The sequence below is a fragment of the Aulonocara stuartgranti genome (assembly GCF_965226115.1).
Source record: "Aulonocara stuartgranti genome assembly, chromosome: 17".
In the NCBI taxonomy this organism is placed as follows: Eukaryota; Metazoa; Chordata; class Actinopteri; order Cichliformes; family Cichlidae; genus Aulonocara; species Aulonocara stuartgranti.
This window is the reverse complement of record NC_138953.1, coordinates 28845594-28865462: the sequence shown is the minus strand read 5'-3', so window position 1 is coordinate 28865462 and position 19869 is coordinate 28845594. Positions and strand designations below refer to the sequence as shown.

The 19869-nt window shown below is 42.2% G+C and overlaps 1 protein-coding gene across 3 annotated transcripts in view; it reads right to left on the bottom strand.

The window, feature by feature from the left end:
• Positions 1-468: 468 nt before the first annotated feature.
• Positions 469-19869, bottom strand: part of mettl25 (methyltransferase like 25) — a 28037-nt gene continuing 8636 nt past the window's right edge. For all 3 annotated transcript variants that reach the window (XM_082511823.1, XM_082511825.1, XM_082511824.1), the window contains 6 exons: positions 17844-17873; positions 17231-17304; positions 5968-6061; positions 4929-5003; positions 4440-4511; positions 469-1261 (listed from right to left, as the gene is read on the bottom strand). In XM_082511823.1, the coding sequence (XP_082367949.1) occupies positions 1154-1261; positions 4440-4511; positions 4929-5003; positions 5968-6061; positions 17231-17304; positions 17844-17873 (453 nt within the window). In that variant the 3' untranslated portion in view covers positions 469-1153. The remainder of the gene's footprint in view (positions 1262-4439; positions 4512-4928; positions 5004-5967; positions 6062-17230; positions 17305-17843; positions 17874-19869) is intronic.

The following is a 19869-nucleotide window of genomic DNA, read 5'->3' as shown; positions in this document are numbered from 1 at the left end:
AGGAAGAAAATATTGTTTCCAAACACTTTTATGTTTTATTTATTCAACTGCAGTCTTGTTAGATAAACTAACACTACAAAAGCGGTTATTTTGAGTTTGTTAAATTTCGGTCAAGTTTTGCACTTGACAGAGGGTTTAACATTTTAACCAGTTAAATATTATATTCATATAGTAAGAAGCTGTCATCCATTAACCTGGTAGCTGAACAGTTTCCCATAAATGTAATGTTTTATTCCTACAGTAACCATATTAACTATATGCTCACTGGTCATTTTGTTAGGAACACCTGATCAACTGCCTGTTAATGCAAATATCTAATCAGCCAATCACACTGTAGCAGCTAAAAAAATACACATGGTCTTTATGACCTGCTGAAGTTCAAACTGAGCATCAGAATGAGAAAGAAATGTGATTTAAGTGATTTTGAATGTGGTATGGTTGCTGGTGTCAGACAGGCTGGTCACAATATTTCAGAAACTGCTGATTTACTGCAATTTGCACACACGAACATCTTACGGGTTTTACAGGGAAAGGTCAGAAGAAGAGCTATATGCTAAAAAAACAAAAAAACAAAAACAAAACCCACATACATTAATTTTCAAACATGTACAAAGAATATGATTTATTAAATAACTGAGGCAGAGGTAAATTTAAAAAAAGTAAATATTAAGATTGGAGACAAGGGCACCACATGCCCTGTCTTTTCCTCTACTTCCTCTGGTTTGGGATTCTAGAAATTGAGTTTCCAGACCTGCTGAGGGGATCCTGGTTACTTTAAATCCCATAATGCTTCAAACCCCCTAAACTGTCTTTAAAAACATGTTAAAAGGATGCAATACATAGTATGCTATCAAAGAGAAAAGGCAGTTTTTCCAGGTGTTTCGAGCACGGGTTTGATCTCTGAGAAGAACCCAAGGCCAAGACCAGAGAAGTAGAAATATTTCAGATACTTTTCCATTTAAAAGTAACACCATGTGTTCCACAAATCGAGATAACATTAAAAAAAAGATTCAAACTAGATGAAATGTTGCAATTAAAACAAACAGTTGGGAATGCATACATAATACAATCACTTTCAAAGCATGATTGCTGCTTCGTTCATGTATAAACATGAACCTTGAATCATTGTATTATGTGCATATGTTCGAGTTCCTCAGCTTGTAGTTCTTTTCCCATCATTCTTGAGTCCGATGACAGCATAGCATCTGGGAGACAACAGGGGGTCAAACAGTTGCACCAGTGCAGAGAATGACACGTCCTCCTGGCATACAAGGAAAAAAAAAAAACACACACACACAACAGAGCTGATATAAAAATCTTGATTCTGCTCCCAGTTTGGGCTTTATTACAGCTGAAGGATGTTTCCTCTATAAAAGAATTCTCTATTGAATCCCCCGAGAAGAAATATCTGTGCAAGTGTTCACTCAGGTGGGCTCATCTTTATGTGCAAAACAAGTTTGTCTTCCTTGGCAGCTAAGCTGTTTAGCTGTAGAACTGTAGCCAACCCAGAGGTTGTATGCGCGCTGGAAATCTCTCTCTCTCTGTCATCATCTAGTGCTGACTAGGGTGTGTTCAGAAATTTCTCAGGCAGTCACCCCACAACCATGTTTGTACTCAGTCCATTTAAAAATCTTAAAGCAGGTGTTTGTAACTCATAGCCAAGGGGTCTTCAAAAATATCCGTTGTAAGTTCTAACACTGTGCTATCATGGACAGAAGTGCATATCTACAGATGGGGAGCATTTACACCAATAAAACAAGCATACTGTGTCGCTTACTCCCGCCCACCTTTTCTGAAACTCTGATATGATTCATACACGATCAAGTGATCATGTCATCCTTCCACTTAGGGCGAGACCCTGAACAGGTCACCAGTTTGCTGCAGGCCTAACAAGGACAACCATTCACACTCACAGTCACACCAATACATGCAAACAAAGGGAGAACGTCCAAACAGCACACAGAAAGCCCCCGGCCAGACAGAGGATTCAGATCTTGGACCCTCTTGCTGTGAGGCATTTGGGAATTCCTCCCCTAAAATAGTATTTCTACAATAAACTTTTACCCGTGAACACTCTTTAGAGTTCTTATCTGGATTAAAAACCTGTGGCTGGGGGATTTTACAGGAAGGCCTGGTGGGTGGTGCTAGGTTTAGTCACAAACCAATGACGGACAAATTCAAATTCTGACCAGCCCCTATGCAAAATATGGGACTGAGCGGCTGATTAACACTGTCATCCATTAAACCATCACAAGCAAGAGCTTTGTTGCTGCTGTTGTTGTCTAAGGAGAGACAACCAGACCTCCCTCTGCCTGGCCACGTCCACGCAGGATTTCTTGGGTCTTCCGAATAGGACATGCCCAGAACACCACACATAGGAGACCTCCAGGACACATCTTGGTCAGATGCCTGTACCACCTTAACTGGTTCTGCTTCAAGTTGTTCTAAATGACTTAAAACCTCACCCCATTACTAAGGGAGAGACCCTCCACTCTTGCAAGGAAGCTGATTTCCACCACTTGTACCCATTATCTCATCCTTTCTGTCACTGACACCAGCTTATGGCCACAAGCGCTAGGAGCACGGGTCAACCAGGAAATCAACAGCTTCTCTTTTATTTTCAGCTCCGTCTTCACCACAACAGACCGGTACAGCTTCTGCATGACCCCAGCCACAGACTTTTCACGCTCCTGCCGTCCGGCAGGCAATTCGGGAGCATTCAGACTCGCACTAGCAGACACAGAGACAGTTTCTACCCACAAGCCATCAGGCTTTTGAACTGCTGACATTCTATACACACCATTACACACTCACTATAATTACAGGACTCTACACACTGGCACTTCAACAAATGCCACTTAAATGCTCATGCACAAGTTTTGCACAACCTGTAAATACCAACTTGTCTTAAATTCTCTAAATATTTAATACTTTTTTCCTCTCTTTTTTCTCTTTTATCATTATTATTACTGCTATTTTCTGTTATTTTCTTCTTAATATAACTGCAGACTTTCTATATGCTCATGTAAAGCTGAGGAGCTCGAGCCAAAGAATTTCATTATGGGTAAATGTGGCTACACTGTTTATCTGTACATGACAATAAAACTTGAAACTTGACTGCCGGTGCCACACCAGTTCATCTGTCAATGTCCTGCTACACTCTTCCCTCACAAGACCCCTGAGATACTTAAAACTCCTGCACTTGGGACAACAATCCACCACAACAAAGGGTGGGCAGTTCACCCTTTTCCGCCTGAGAACCATGGCCTCAGACTTGGAGGTGCTAATTCTAAACCTAGCCGTTTCACGCTCGGCTGCGCCGCCCCGGTGTGATTTCGATTTTCCACGCTGTCAAACTCACCTCTATGAAAATGTTGCCATTTGTGCTTTTATCCAAAAATAATCTATCTGCCCACACTCTCTGGGTCAATCAGCCTCCATTCAGGCCCCTGTTCAGTCCTTTAAATTCGCTCTGTAAAGTGATCTGTAAATTCTCCCTTTCAGGCCGCCCGTCGTGCAACCCTCCTCCTCCCCATCTCTACATCATCCAAGTTTTCCAGGGCATCTCATCCAAAAGTGCTCAGCAGCCATCTGCTTACTCTGCTCCACAAGCAGTGTATGTGACTCCTGTGGGTCCAACCAATCTCCTACCATAATCTGGGAATCTGCTCCATGATGTCGCCTCTCATTTGAGTCTAAATTTGCATATTCATATTTTTTGTAATAAATCTCATTCTCTTCTTCCAGATGATCTCTCCTTACTGGAATATGTGCATCGTTGTTCTACTATCAGGGCCTGCAAATTCAGTGAAAACACATCAATTCAACACCTGATCTTTGTGTGCTTACATGATTGTTTAAGGCTGAACGTGCTTCTGCACACTTATCACCGCATGGATCACATTAACATCCATCCATCATCTCCTATTTTCCCCCCTTCCTCTGCTTGACCTCAAGGGAGATCCCCCAAACGCTGACCAGTGCACTTGATGTTACAGAGCTTGATTACGTCCCCCCCTTCTCATTTAAGGAGGTTCATCTGACATATAATCTCGCATAATCAGAACTTCAAAGCTTTTCGATCATACACATCTCATCGTTATGACTCAGACCAAAGATTAGCGTGTTGTGTTTGGCTGCCGGAACACGAGATGATAAATTGCAGGCTGGCTTCAATTTAGCCGACACCTATGTTACTGTCAATAACAAAGAGAGGTTTCCAGATTTCAGCTGACATTTCTGTGTGTTCACTTTCATCATCTGGGAAGTATATTTCATATCCCAATCAACAAGCTGAACAAGCGAATCATAAAGATGAGCCCAGACAGAAAATTGGAAAAATCCTCCAAAGCTGTGCTGTGAATGTTCTGAAGCACCATCAGAGTTGAATTCATTTAAGCAGGATTTGACAGTTTGATGACACCAAATATTTTTTTTACCTGTTCTTTCAGATAGCAGAGGCGATCGAGGAGAATCAGACCTTCGATACAGGGAGCAAGGGTCACCTTCAGCTGTAGAAAGAGGCCGACATGAGAGAAAGCACATGTGTATATCTTTTTTTTTTTTACTCTATTTGACACATATGCAAAACTTGTGTCTTCCAAGTAGTCCGCAATTCCCCAAAACCTATTTTACTGGTTTGTGTCATGAAAGAAAACTGGTATGCTGGCTGACATCACAATTAGTGGCCTCAGAAAAGAAGAGGGAAAAAAGTGGGTGGTTTTCTTCTCGTTCAGAGCAATCACTCTCTCATTATTTCCCCGTAGAATACAATGACCTCACTTAGTGGTCTGTAATTTTTTTTCTTTTTACAGGAAAAAAAAGATTTTTACACAAAAAAGGGTTTAAACATGTTGTTGGAATCTAAGGTGGGAATTAAATACTAGGATGCTCGACAGGGAGAGAACCAAGATGTATGGAAGACTTACCATGTTAAAAGCATGCATCTCATCCATTCGCACTCTGTATGTGTTGTGATAATCCTGGATGTCGCTGTCAGAGAGCTAAAGAGAGAGTGACGTGTTATATATGCAGGTAAAAGAGAGGAGAATGACAAAAAAAGTTGGAAGCAAGCTGTGAGGGAGATGTGAAGTGGGACAAGTGACAGAAAATAGCATGTTTTTAAAGAGCTGTGAGAAACATGGGACAGACAGACAGCGCGCCATCGCCCACTGTTACCCAGAGCAACCAGATGACAGACTTCTCAACAGTGTGAAAGATCCTATACTAAGATCCTATACTATACTATACGATACGACACACTATTGTTAACCTAAATCAACCTGTTAGGTTTTTACTTATATCCTGTCACATACATGCTGTTAGAATGATTGTTGCTCAAATTTTCAAATAATGAGGTCAGCATATGTGAAAGTAATCCCTGAGAGGCAAAAGCTCAGGCCTCATCTACACGCAGCCTATGATGTCGGCTTCACAAGTGGCTAAAGCTGTTGCTAGCATTTATATCTGTGGAGGCCGCACTGAGTGTGACGTGTAGTTAGATTCCTATGGAGCTGCACATTAGGTCACAGTGCAGTAGGTGCAGATGTATAATTCCACTGTCAGACAGTCTTTTTTTGTACTTATGGCTCTGTAAGATGTCAAAACATCTGGGCCTATCCAGCTGCTGATTGGCTGGTTGGGACTGGCCCCATGCAGCCAATCAGAAGACCAGCTGGATCAAAGGGAGGGTGGCCTTAAAGAGAGAGGAGCTTAAACAGCTGAGAATGAACTCAGGGACTACAACAAGGGTCAGTATAAAACAAATAAGGATAATTTTGAATTGTGAATTATGCAACGCTTCTCTGTTTGAGGTCATGAGTAAAAATATGGATTGGAAATGGTCCACTTACTGAGTCTAGCTCTAACCTAAATCTGTAGCTGAAAATGCAGAAGGACAGTGTGTTTATTTCTTTTCTTGTGTGTTTGTGGAAGGTGTAAAGATGAGTGTAATATTCTGCTCCCGACCTTTGATTCATCCAGTTCCAGTCTGCGCAGAGCTCGCCGAACGTAGTCCACAAATGACTTTGCTTTGGAGTAAACATTCCCAACTCGCTTTTCACTGTGGAACAAACATGTTTCTGCTCAGTGATGCACTCACACCTCAGCAAATGTTTCTAAGGATTAAACGATGAGGAATAGCTGGTGTTTGGGGAAGACAAATGGGTATTCAATGCTGATCTGATGAAGGTCAAAGGTCAGCAGGCAGGTTCTCTTTGATGGTGTCTGGAGTGATAATATTTTGATAAGAGTAAACTGAGGTCTGCAGCATTTCCTTCTATTGTTTGGCTTTGTCGGGCAGATACAATAAGTCACTAAAGATGTGCACTACACTGGCTGAAAGGCCTTACAGTATAGGGAATGGAGTGAGAATGGGCTGGGTTGTAAAGCAGCAGCTACTCTTTGGATAGCAAGGTGAATTAAGGACAAACTGAAGCTTGAAGGATGCCTGCATATTCTGCCTTAATTGCTACCAGATGGTGTTAAGAATTTCTATTTTTTACAGTATTTCTAGTAATGTAGAAAATGTACAAATGTTCATTAAAATACCAAAAATCCACAAGAAACACTAGAAAATTCACAAAGAAAAAAGGAGATGTGGAGTTTAGCAGGAATTTTTAACTTAAAATGCATAATCAAGAACCACTGCCAGTCTAAACATGTTTCTGTGTGCGTTATGACGCTGCCTTCTCATATATGTGCCCATATTTTGGTACCTTTATTTAAATTCTCTGTAGGCAACGGCTCACCTTTTTATTCCTAGTAGTTTTGTGGATCTAAGTAAGTCAGTTACGGCATGTATGTCCAGTTAGTCTCGCCACCACTTTGGTCGAAAGAGAAATAACTAAAAGCATCTGAAGTTTTATAGAAATGATTCTCAGAGTACAAATTTTAATGATTTTACTGGCTTTCTTTAGACTGTTTAATGGACTGCTATGAAATTTGGTACATTCACCTTCCCATCAGTATATATTGGAATGACTTTGATTGCATTAGCATTAGAGTCCCATCATCACTTTAATTGTCATTTTTGACCAACTACTGTTGTGTTTAGTGCTAACAGTAACTGTTACAATGCTGATGTAACCCAGTGAGTTTACACGACTCAGTAATGCACTACAACATGTTATTGTTAATTGGGATTTATCATTACTCTGTTAATCACTGAGTTGATCAAAAATAAATCAATAATAAAAGATAAATACTATAAATATAAGAATAAAACCCAAAGAGTATATTTAACACCCCTACTGGTTAGGAAGGAACAAGCCCCGCCTTCCCCTGCTCTGTACCGTCACGTGCTCAGACACAGAGAGAGACGGAGGTGCACGAGACCATCACTGATTTTCACCGCCAAGCTTTTCGCTGGAAAATAACTATTAACTTGATAAATTGAGCAAATATCCATACCGGAGATCTGCATGGACCTTGGAGAAACGGACCTGATTTATTGTGAACATTTCGGACCTTGAAACCATCGCGATCTGCGCGGGAGCGGATGAAGTGGACAAGATCCTCTCTGAGAGTTGAACAAGATCCTCTCTGAGAGTTGAACATTAGAAGTGTGCTGGCTAGGTTTTTTTATGGGATCGTGAGACCTGGATCTCTTCCTGACGAGGAAGATGGCGAGCCTTTCCCTTTGAACCGAACCGAACCACAGCCATTCTGAGTTGGCCCAGAAGGGCAGGTTGCTCTTCTCTCACGAACAATTGCAACAGTGCGGTAGGACGAAATCGCACCAATTACAAACTTTTGACCTGTTGGATTTGACTTGACTGAACACTGACTATTAAGCCGGCAAGACTGACATATCTGAGCTCAGATAGGATTCTGACTGTTATTATTATTGCTGTCACTGTATTTTATTTTATGTTTTCATTCCTGTTCATAAAATGCTGTTAAATTGTTGCTAAATAGTTTAATACAATTCATAGCAACTTTACCTGTGGCTCCAGTCATTCTTCTCCACGCAACTCCCTTTATCCCTCCTGCGAATCTAGCTATTGGCCCATTCTCTCCATCTTACTTTAATTTCCCCTACCCTATCCTGTACTTGGCTACAGAAAGTGGCGAGCCAGCCAGGAGGGTTTGCAGAGTTGTTAGTCCACCCAAAATTTAATAAAACGATTAAGAGTGCCTGGAGCTTCACAGTGACTTGTATTTTTTTTCTACTGGTACTTTTACGTGTCCTAACCATGGAAGTTGTGAAAACAGAGAATGTTAAAGTTCAAAATGCTGTCTTGGTCAGTGGTTTAACTAACACAGACATTGATAAAGAAATAATTGAGTTCTTAGAAGCTTTCGGTCCTGTCAGTAGGCAGATTAAGCTACCAACTGGTGGTCAGATTATTGTGGAATTTCAACATGAGGCTACTGCTAAAGAACTAGAGAAAAGATATTTGCCTTATGACAGACCTTGCACTGTGAAACCTGAAGTTGTCTATCACGTTCGAGACCTAGCCAGTGCGTATAGCATTGAAACCAGCGCATCAGCTACTGTAACTTACCTGTCACAGCTTAAAGATGTGGCAGCACGAAGCAACCGATCGTTTAAAGACCTTTTGATGGATGAACTAGCTAAAATTGGGGAGTCATTGGGAGGGGATGTCCACACAGTTGAGCCTTCCACTGAACAAGAGCCAGTGCCCCACAGTGATGAGGCCCTACCTTCTTCTCCTTTAACACCCAATAGCAACCATGTAAGTGCCTTGAATACTCACCCACCGGCAGAGGCTGAGAAACAAACCCCTCAGATTCCCACCAACCTTTTAAGCACACCTGAAGTGCAGCGGGTTATTGTAGAGCACATTGTTAAAAGCAGTGAAGTCATTCCCCCACCAAACTCGCAATACAGACTGAAACCTTTTTCAGGGAGAGTTCCACATCCTCCTTTCGAAACTGACTATGACACTTGGCGCAGCAGCGTAGAGTTTTGCTTGACTGATCCTTCGCTCACCGAAACTCAAGTTGTGCGAAAGATTGTTGAAAGTCTTTCATCCCCTGCAGCGGACCTGGTGAAAGCTCTTGGTCCAAAAGCAAACCCCAAAACTTACCTTGAACATCTTGATTCTGCCTATGCAACTGTAGAGGACGGTGACGAACTCTTTGCTCGCTTCTTAAACACCAATCAGAATGGAGGTGAAAAACCCTCACATTACCTGCAAAGATTGCACACAGTGCTAAACCTAGTCATAAAAAGAGACGGAATTGCTTCTAGTGACATCAATAAACAGCTCCTGAGACAGTTTTGTAGAGGGTGTTGGGACAGCTCATTGATTGCAAACCTTCAACTTGAACAAAAGAAAGACGACCCACCTCATTTTGCAGAGCTACTCCTCCACCTACGCACCGAGGAGGACAAACAGGCAAGTAAAGCAACCCGCATGAAACAACATTTGGGGATCCAAAAGACTCGTGTTTATTCTAACGTGCAAACCACACGCTCTCAAGGTAGGAACGATTATGAGCATGAAATGGACAGCAATTCGTCTGACCTCCAGAAGCAAATTGCTGAACTCAGGTCTCAAATCGCACAGCTCAGAGCTGATAAAACAGAGAAAAGATCGCAGAAACTTCAAAAGGAAGCAAAAAGGAACCCAAGTACCAAAACTCAGAACAAGCCGGGACAGATACCACAAATTGCTGCAGTGTCAGCCAAACCCAAACCTGGATACTGTTTCAAGTGTGGAGAAGATGGTCATATCGCTTCCAGCTGTAGTAATGATCCCAACCCAGCATTAGTAGCAGCTAAAAGGAATGCCCTCAGACAGAAGCAGCGAGAATGGGAAATATCCAGACCAGTTGATGAGTCATTTAATTTAAACTAGAAGGAGCCCCTGTCGCGGGACAGATGGGTGCTAAATCTGAACCAAGTCCCACTGAGAAAAAGACAACAAAAGCCCAATGTGAAACAGCTAATGTTCACTCAGTGCCTAAACTTCCCAAAAGACTTGTGGGTAGAAAATGCACAGCCAGAGTTGTTATCAATGGCGTTGAATGTAGTTGCTTGCTCGACTCAGGCTCTCAAGTAACCACTATTGCCAAATCCTTCTATCAAGAACACTTACCTGATCATCCTATAAAACCCATCAGTGATCTCCTAGAGGTCGAAGGTGCGAATGGTCAGACAGTCCCTTACTTGGGATACATTGAGACGAGTATCATGTTCCCCAAAGATCTCGATCAGTCAGAGCTTGAACTATCTACTCTTGCCTTAGTTGTCCCTGACATTCGCTCAAACTCAGACACACCTCTACTAATTGGCACAGATACACTTGACCCCTTATATGAGCATCTTTGTGAGAACACCTTACCTGACTTTAAGGTACTCCCTTATGGATACCAACAAGTGCTAAAGACATTAGCATCCAGAAAAAGACAAAGTGACAGTGGCAAGATCGGCTTGGTAAAACTTCAAAGTAGAACCCAAGAAGTCCTTCCTGCAAATCAAAAGCTACTAGTGGAAGGTTTTATGCATGCTAGCCACGCTAAGCCTGAACAGTGTGCACTTATTGAACAGCCCACTACCGGCTCCCTACCTGGTGGTGTGTTTGTAGATTGTTGCCTTATATCTCTGCCAAAGCACGGACCTTATAAAGTTCCTGTGTTGCTGAGAAACGAGACTAACCATGACATTACATTGCCCACTAACTGTGTAATTGCTGAGCTAGTTGCCCCTGACTGTGTCATGCCATGTCCTGAGCCTGAGAAAGGCGACCAAAAGGTGTCTGCAACGTGTAACTCTCAGCAGCAGACTTCAACCTCAAGACCCCCTCTCAGTTTCGACTTTGGTGAATCACCACTATCTGAAGAGTGGAAAGAGAAGATAGCTGAAAAGTTAAACACCTTCTCTGATGTTTTCTCACACAATGATCTTGATTTTGGGCATGCCACACATGTAAAACATCACATCAACTTAAAAGATGAAACCCCCTTCAAACAGAGATCTCGCCCGATTCATCCCCATGATTACGAGGCAGTTAAAAAGCACTTACAAGCCCTTTTAGATGCAGGCATAATCAGAGAATCTGAATCTCCATTCTCATCACCGATAGTGGTGGTCCGCAAAAAGAATGGTGATGTGCGGTTATGCATTGATTTTAGGAAGCTTAACTTGCAGACCATCCGCGATGCCTATGCCTTGCCAAACTTAGAGGAGTCATTTTCTGCTCTTGCAGGATCTCAGTGGTTCTCTGTGATGGACCTTAAGTCAGGGTACTATCAAATCGAGATGTGTGAAGAAGATAAGCCAAAGACAGCCTTCGTGTGCCCCTTCGGCTTCTACGAATTTAATCGTATGCCCCAGGGAATAACAAATGCCCCAAGCACTTTCCAAAGGCTTATGGAAAAGTGTATGAAAGACATCAATCTGAGAGAAGTGTTAGTCTTTTTGGATGATTTGATAGTCTTTTCCAGTTCCCTTGAAGATCATGAGACCCGACTCATTCATGTTCTTGAGCGACTCAGAGAGTATGGGCTGAAACTCTCGCCCGACAAATGTCGTTTCTTCCAAACATCAGTCCGTTATCTAGGCCACATTGTATCTAGAGACGGCGTAAAGACTGATCCCGAAAAAACTGAAGCACTCAAGACTTGGCCGAGACCCCAAACCTTAAAAGAACTCCAATCGTTTCTTGGTTTTACCGGTTATTACCGGAGATTTGTCAAAGATTACTCAAAAATTGTCAAGCCCCTCACCTCCCTCACAGCTGGCTATCCTCCGAGACGAAAGCATAGTAAAAACCCACCCAGTGATCCAAAGTATCTGAACCCCAAAGAGCCCTTTGGTGATCGTTGGGGACCAGAGTGCCAGAAATCGTTTCAAACTATTATTGAAAAACTCACCACCTCACCAGTCCTTGGGTATGCTGATGCAAAGCTACCTTACCTGGTACACACAGATGCCAGTACAACCGGACTTGGGGCAGCTCTTTATCAAGTGCAGAATGGAACCACACAGGTTATAGCCTATGCAAGTCGTGGTCTATCCCGTAGTGAAGCTAGATACCCCGCCCACAAGTTAGAATTTCTAGCTTTAAAGTGGGCCATAACTGACAAGTTTCATGACTATTTATATGGAAACACATTCACAGTCATCACCGACAACAACCCATTGACTTACCTTCTGACCACAGCAAAGCTTGATGCCACGAGTTATCGTTGGTTGGCTGCATTGTCCACCTATAACTTTGACATTAAGTACAGAGCTGGGAGACAAAATCTTGATGCAGATGGACTATCTAGGAAACCACATGACAAACCTGAAGACGATCCAGTTTTTACCCAGGAATGTCAGCGCATTGATAAGTTCAGATCCCATCTCTTGTCCTCAGTCAAAGATGTCGAGCTCCAACTTCAATCCGATACCGTGATGGCAGCCTGTCAAAGATATATGGCTATGGATCAGACTGAACCCTCTTGTGCTCTAGTCCAGTCACTTGCCATGTCTGCAGGTGCCATTCCAGACATGTTTCAAGAAGAAGGCAATGATAACAATCTTCTAGCCTTACCCAGATACACCCATACTGATCTTGTCAACCTGCAGAGAAAAGATCCAGCCATTAGTAAAGTCATCAAGCTGCTGGCAGCTGACTCACGTCCACCAGCCGATACTAAGTCTGAGTCTCACGATGTTCTCTTATTTTTAAGGGAGTGGAAACGTCTTGACCTCCAAAATGACTTACTGTACCGGAAACGCCAGTTGGGGCCAGAGACCTTGTTGCAGTTAGTCCTTCCTGATTCCTTACGCCCTACAGTTATGCTTAATCTTCATGACAACATGGGGCATTTAGGGGTCGAACGCACACTGGAACTCATTCGGTCACGTTTCTACTGGCCAAAAATGGCAGTTGATGTCGAAAAGAAAGTGAAAGCTTGCGAGAGATGTGTCCGTAGAAAAGCCCTGCCAGACAAGGCTGCTCCTCTGGTAAATATTAAAACTTCCAGGCCCATGGAGCTAGTCTGCATGGACTTCCTCTCAATAGAACCAGACAGTAAAAACACTAAAGATGTCCTAGTGATCACGGATCATTTTACAAAGTATGCTGTGTCCATTCCAACCAAAGACCAGAAAGCCACCACCGTTGCAAAGAACTTATGGGAGAACTTCTTAGTTCATTATGGCTTTCCAGAGCGACTTCATAGCGACCAAGGGAGAGACTTTGAATCGCGTACAATCAAAGAACTGTGCTCTCTGCTCGGTATCCGCAAAGTCCGAACAAGTCCTTATCATCCTCGTGGCAACCCTGTTGAGCGATACAATCGCACATTACTCAGTATGCTTGGTACCTTGAAAGACACCGAGAAACATCACTGGCGTGACTTCATAAAACCACTTACTCACGCTTATAACTGTACAAAAAATGATGTAACAGGCTATTCTCCTTATGAGTTAATGTTTGGTAGACAGCCTCGCTTGCCCATTGATATTGCCTTTGGCCTGCCACAGCCAAACAAGCCACAGTTGACTCACTCTCAATACGTCAAGCAGTTGAAAAGCTACCTCGAACAGAGCTACGAAATAGCCATCAAAAACTCCCAGAAAGTAGCAGACAAAAACAAGAAACGGTTTGACAAAATCATCCGTGAATCCACACTACATGTGGGAGACAGAGTCTTGGTTCGAAATCTCCGCCTGAGAGAGAAGCACAAATTAGCGGACAAATGGGAGCAAACAGTGTATATTGTTACCAAACAAATGGAAAACTTACCAGTATACACTGTAAAACCAGAAAACGGAGATGGACCCAACAGAACGCTCCACAGAGATCTGTTACTTCCCTGTGGATTTCTCTCACCAACAGAGCATGAACCCGAGCGAGTCACAAAAACTAACAGACCACGCACAAGACAAAGTTCAGCTTTGGAAGTTGACTCCGACCAAACACTTGAGGAAGAGGAAGATGAGTTTTCTTACCCTGAACCTCCACAAGTGAAAAACAGACATTTTTACCAAGTATGCACCATACCGCCAACCCAAGGATTCAAACAAAACAAAGATCCTGTAAATGATAACGAACAACCTAACACATTACCGGACATGACAGACTTACCTGAAAAGGAAACTGAGAACGAAACTGAAACATACTTACCTGAAGGCGAAATTGGAAGTTCAACTGACACCAACTTACCTGAAATGGACCGTGAAACAGACCTACCTCAGACAGAACGTGAAAGTGAAGCAAACGTATCACCAAGTGAAAGTGACACAAGCCTACAAAATAACACACCAAGTGAGTCTGAAACAGACACTCGAAAAGACAAAAATGTTTTGTCGACCAGTTTGTCAGATTCACCGTTGTCAGAGAACTCAACTCATCAACTTTCACCTGAAAGACAAGTTGAAAACGATGATGAACCTGAAACCTTGCAAACAGAAACACAGATCAGAAGATCTGAAAGAATTCGCCAACCATCCCAAAGACTCACTTATCCTCAGCTAGGTAACCCACTAGTAACAGTGGTTAAATCACTCTTTCAAGGATTGAACAAAGCTTTTATCGACTCCCTTGCTCATGATGTTACCTATTCCACCAGAGCCATGCACGGGGACGTGCATGAGATTTAAGAGGGGAGGATGTAACCCAGTGAGTTTACACGACTCAGTAATGCACTACAACATGTTATTGTTAATTGGGATTTATCATTACTCTGTTAATCACTGAGTTGATCAAAAATAAATCAATAATAAAAGATAAATACTATAAATATAAGAATAAAACCCAAAGAGTATATTTAACACCCCTACTGGTTAGGAAGGAACAAGCCCCGCCTTCCCCTGCTCTGTACCGTCACGTGCTCAGACACAGAGAGAGACGGAGGTGCACGAGACCATCACTGATTTTCACCGCCAAGCTTTTCGCTGGAAAATAACTATTAACTTGATAAATTGAGCAAATATCCATACCGGAGATCTGCATGGACCTTGGAGAAACGGACCTGATTTATTGTGAACATTTCGGACCTTGAAACCATCGCGATCTGCGCGGGAGCGGATGAAGTGGACAAGATCCTCTCTGAGAGTTGAACAAGATCCTCTCTGAGAGTTGAACATTAGAAGTGTGCTGGCTAGGTTTTTTTATGGGATCGTGAGACCTGGATCTCTTCCTGACGAGGAAGATGGCGAGCCTTTCCCTTTGAACCGAACCGAACCACAGCCATTCTGAGTTGGCCCAGAAGGGCAGGTTGCTCTTCTCTCACGAACAATTGCAACAGTGCGGTAGGACGAAATCGCACCAATTACAAACTTTTGACCTGTTGGATTTGACTTGACTGAACACTGACTATTAAGCCGGCAAGACTGACATATCTGAGCTCAGATAGGATTCTGACTGTTATTATTATTGCTGTCACTGTATTTTATTTTATGTTTTCATTCCTGTTCATAAAATGCTGTTAAATTGTTGCTAAATAGTTTAATACAATTCATAGCAACTTTACCTGTGGCTCCAGTCATTCTTCTCCACGCAACTCCCTTTATCCCTCCTGCGAATCTAGCTATTGGCCCATTCTCTCCATCTTACTTTAATTTCCCCTACCCTATCCTGTACTTGGCTACACTAACTCTGTATAATAAGATGATAAGCATGGAAAACAGTATTTACTCTTGGACAATTTATTAAGTACACCAGTTCAAATGCTCTTTAACGCAAATATCTAATCAATCAAACAAGGTAATAATTCAACGACTTTAGGTTGAAGTTTAAACCAAGCATCATAATGGGGAAGGTGATTTTAGGGACTTTGAACACGGCATGGTGATGACCTCCTCTGAGATGGGATTTTCCCACACAACCATCTCTAGGGTTTACAGAGGATGGTCTGAAAAAGGAAAAATATCCAGTGAGCAGCAGTTCCCTGGGTGAAGATGTAGTTGATGCCAGACCTCAGAACAGAATGGCCAGGCTGCTTTTGGGTAACAATAACCCAGCTAGCCACTAATTAATACCAAGGTATGCAGACGAGCATGCCAACACATCAAACTTTGAAGCACATGAGCTACTGAGAAAACTTGGTCTGATGAGTCTGAATTGCTGCTGTGATATTTGAACAGTGAGGTCAGAATTAAGTGTAAACAACATGAAAGCATGGATCCATCTTCCTTCGTGTCAGCAGTTCAGTCTGGCATTGGTTTAATGGTGTGGGGGGGATACGTTCTTGGCACTTTTTGAGTCTCTTATTGCCAACTAAGCATCATTTAAATACCTAAGCCTAGCTGTGTATTGTTGCTGACCGTGTCCACAGCATACCTGCTTTCTGATGGCTGCTTACAGCAGGATAGTATGCCATATCATAAAGCTCAAATCATCTTAAACTGTTTTTTGAACACAACTTTGAGTTCACTGTACTAAAATCGCCTCCACAGTCACCAGATCTCAAAACAATCGGAGCACCTTGAGATGTGGTGGACTAGAAGATTCATATCACACATGTATAGCCGACAAATCTGGAGCAACTGTGTGACACCATCGTGTCAACATGGGCCAAAATCTCTGAGGAATGTTTCCAGCTATGTTATGTGTTAGCGCAGACAGTATGAACATATAACATAGCTTATGTTAGCATTTAGATTAAAGCAGCATTGTCCTATGTGGGGGTCACGCTGCATGTAGTAGGGAATGTTCCTATTTTTTGGCAAATAATACCTGCAAGATCAGGAAACTGGTTTATTAATCAGATTTTTTTAATGTTTCCTGTACTGAAAACATCACTATAACACTGAAGGGTAATGATCTTTGAACATTTTCAGAACAAAACATTTGTAGCTGTGCTCTAGCCGCTAGAATTGCCATAGGTTACCTGCTTGGAAACAAAAGACTTTTTCCTGTCGGTTCAATTTCTGTCCACTAACTGATCTATATGTAAACTTCAAGCTCATTTGAACCCTCAAGTCTATTATTCATTAGGCCTGATACAACAATACACCCAAATCTGGCCAGGAATTGAGTACATATGGCTTTTGCTGGCAAGTCTTGGGTCATTTGTAACCTAAACAAGCCAGAGAAAGAAACCTTTCACTTCTGGTTCACAACAAATAAAACAAAACCTTTGGACTGCTATCAAAGCTTGACACCTGTTCTGTTCTCACTCATTCTAACCAAACATAGTTGATACTGTACACACTGACAGGGGGAAGGAAAAAAAAAGGTCTTAAAAAATTACATGCATTTGCCCTGATTTCTCATACTCCACTAGAAATCCGCTGGTCCAGATGTGAATTCCTGTAGATTACCTTTTATAGGAGCTGTAGTGGTCCCTCAGAATAACATGAAGGACTGCTCGGTAGAACAGAGATTCCATCTGAATCTGCAGGGAAGGACAAAGCTGTTTATTTGAATTAACATAACTCAGCTTTTACAGTGAAAAACTTTTTTTTCCTTCACCAAACATGTGTACAAATGGCCGACGAATATTTCTGACACTTTGCAAACTTAGTGCAACACTAGCAAGCAATCAAGCCTGTTTTTGGATTCAGAGTTCTGTTCCAGTCAGTAATCAATCTTTCCATGATTGCATTAATATTTATAAACATTCCATATTAATGGCAGCGGGTGTCATGTATCAGCTTTGGCCTGGAGCCTCCAAGCTCTGCATTTCAAATAAATACACTGTAGTCAATCACAGACTTAAAACAATGGCAGAATTAATGGGCTGATTGTTTGAATGCATGCCGGAGATCAGCAATGAAGATAATACGGTCCTGGGTGATTGTGAAAGCCCGTACTTGTGATTTGAAATCATTTGATGTATTTGTTTTGATGAGCGTAATGACAGTTTACAGAAAGAGCTTCCATTCTTTTACAATGATGGCTATTGATTACAGTTAGTATGCATGCCTTACTTACCCCTTGGCCAAGTGCAACTCTTTCCAGTGCCTGTTTGAGACAAATGGGAAAGTGTTAAGACAAAGACTTTCCTGGAAAAAAAGTGAGCTGTAGGAGTAAAGAAAAAAAAACATTTCTGATGCTCTGGTTATACTAATGAGCCAAAACATTATGATCACCCTTGTCTAATATAGTCTTGGTCCTTTGTGTGCTGCCAGAACAGCAGATGGACTCTACAAGACTTCTGAGCCTATTGTCTAGTCCAGGGGTGGGGAACTCCAGGCTTCAAGGGCCGGTGTCCTGCAGGTTTTATATGTCACCCTGGGTCAACACACCTGAATCAAATGATTAGTTCATTACCAGGCCTCTGGAGAACTTCGAGACATGTTGAGAAGGTCATTTAGCCATATAAATCAGCTCTCTTGGATCAAGGACACCTCTAAAACCTACAGGACACCGGCCCTTTAGGCCTGGAGTTCCCCCACCCCTGGTCTAGTATATTAGGTACATAAGTATTTGAACAGTGGTACATTTTTGCTTCTGTAAAACGCCACATATTGAAGTTGAATTTGGTAGCTGCTCATGGGAACTCTCAATATTACAGACATGGAAAGATGTGTCAGCGCACATGAAGAATGCCATCGCTAGGGTGAAAAACAAAAGAGATCTATTGGAAAGATAGTGGAAACTCTTGGGTTGCCAGTTCAATTTTGCAGGTTCTTGGAAAGAAGGGATGCACCGGAAAGTTCAGCAACATGGATAACACAGACATTTACCCAAGGAAGGCAAGAAATTTCTTGATGATTGAAGAATTCTTGGTATTTCCTTGGTGAAGAAAAAAACTTTTACCTTGGGCCAGAATGAAAGGGCTGATGGTCCAAAGTATTAGTTTTCAAACTCTTTGCGAGCAAGCCACAACTACGGAGTATCTATGCAAAACAATCTTTGTCACCCAAAGAGTTCTCCCTTTTTGCTTTTCAGAATAACACTCTTTGACAGCCCGTGCCATTTGTAATCTATTGCAGAGTTGTCACCACTCAACAATACTTTGCCTCTGTTAACTTGTCAGCCTTTGGTATGAATCCAGTGCTCTTTTAAGGTAGGCCAAGTTTCTTTCAGAAGAGTTGTTTGGCTTCTGATTCTGAAACAGACCCTTGCAGTGCACATAGAACAGTTATATGTTTGCAATAACAATTCAATGGTTGTACAAAAATACCAAAGCACACCTGGATCAGGGCACACCCAGACTTGCCTCAATGTGCACACTATTGGGAAACCACTGACACAAAAAATACCAAAGTGTCTGTCAAAACCGCAGTGATGCGTTGGTGGATGTAGGATCTGGTGATGATGTTTTTTCTACGAACACATATCTGGACTGGTCACAGAGGAGAGAGACATGACCTTGATACGAGAAGATTTCTGGCTTCCAACTATAATCCTTGGGGAGTCTGTCTTTAAGCAACTGTGTGACGATTAATAAGTGGCTAATCAATGGACTCCCGGCCAAGGTGCTCAGATCTGCAGCATAAAAATAGGGCCACGATGGATGATGCTGTGCAAGCAGCCCCAGAGATTTGTAAGGCGAACAAATGTAATGTTCCTAAATATCCAATTCAGACAAGTGACCTCAATGCATCCGAGCATGCTGTTCAAGTGAATGTGTGTGTGTGTGTGTGTGTGTGTGTGTGTGTGTGTGTGTGTGTGTGGTGGTGGGGGGACAGTTTCTTCTGAGCCTGTGAAAATGGAAAGGCTTTATAACAAATGGGTGTAATTTGCCATGCAACGTTTTTTAAACCGCTTGTAATAAAGCTGCAGGTCTGCACTTCAATCACAGCTTCACTACTTCATTTCAAATCCACTGTGGTTGGTTACAGAAGCAAAATTATATACACTGGAAGCAACAGTATAAATACAGTTGACTGTATCCATCAGACCTCAGTATGCACCAAGGGTTATGAAAACATGAACAGTATGTGATTCATCCACTGACGGTCAGACTCTTGAGTTCATCAGTGTAAAGTTTTACTGTCAGCTAATAGTTTTT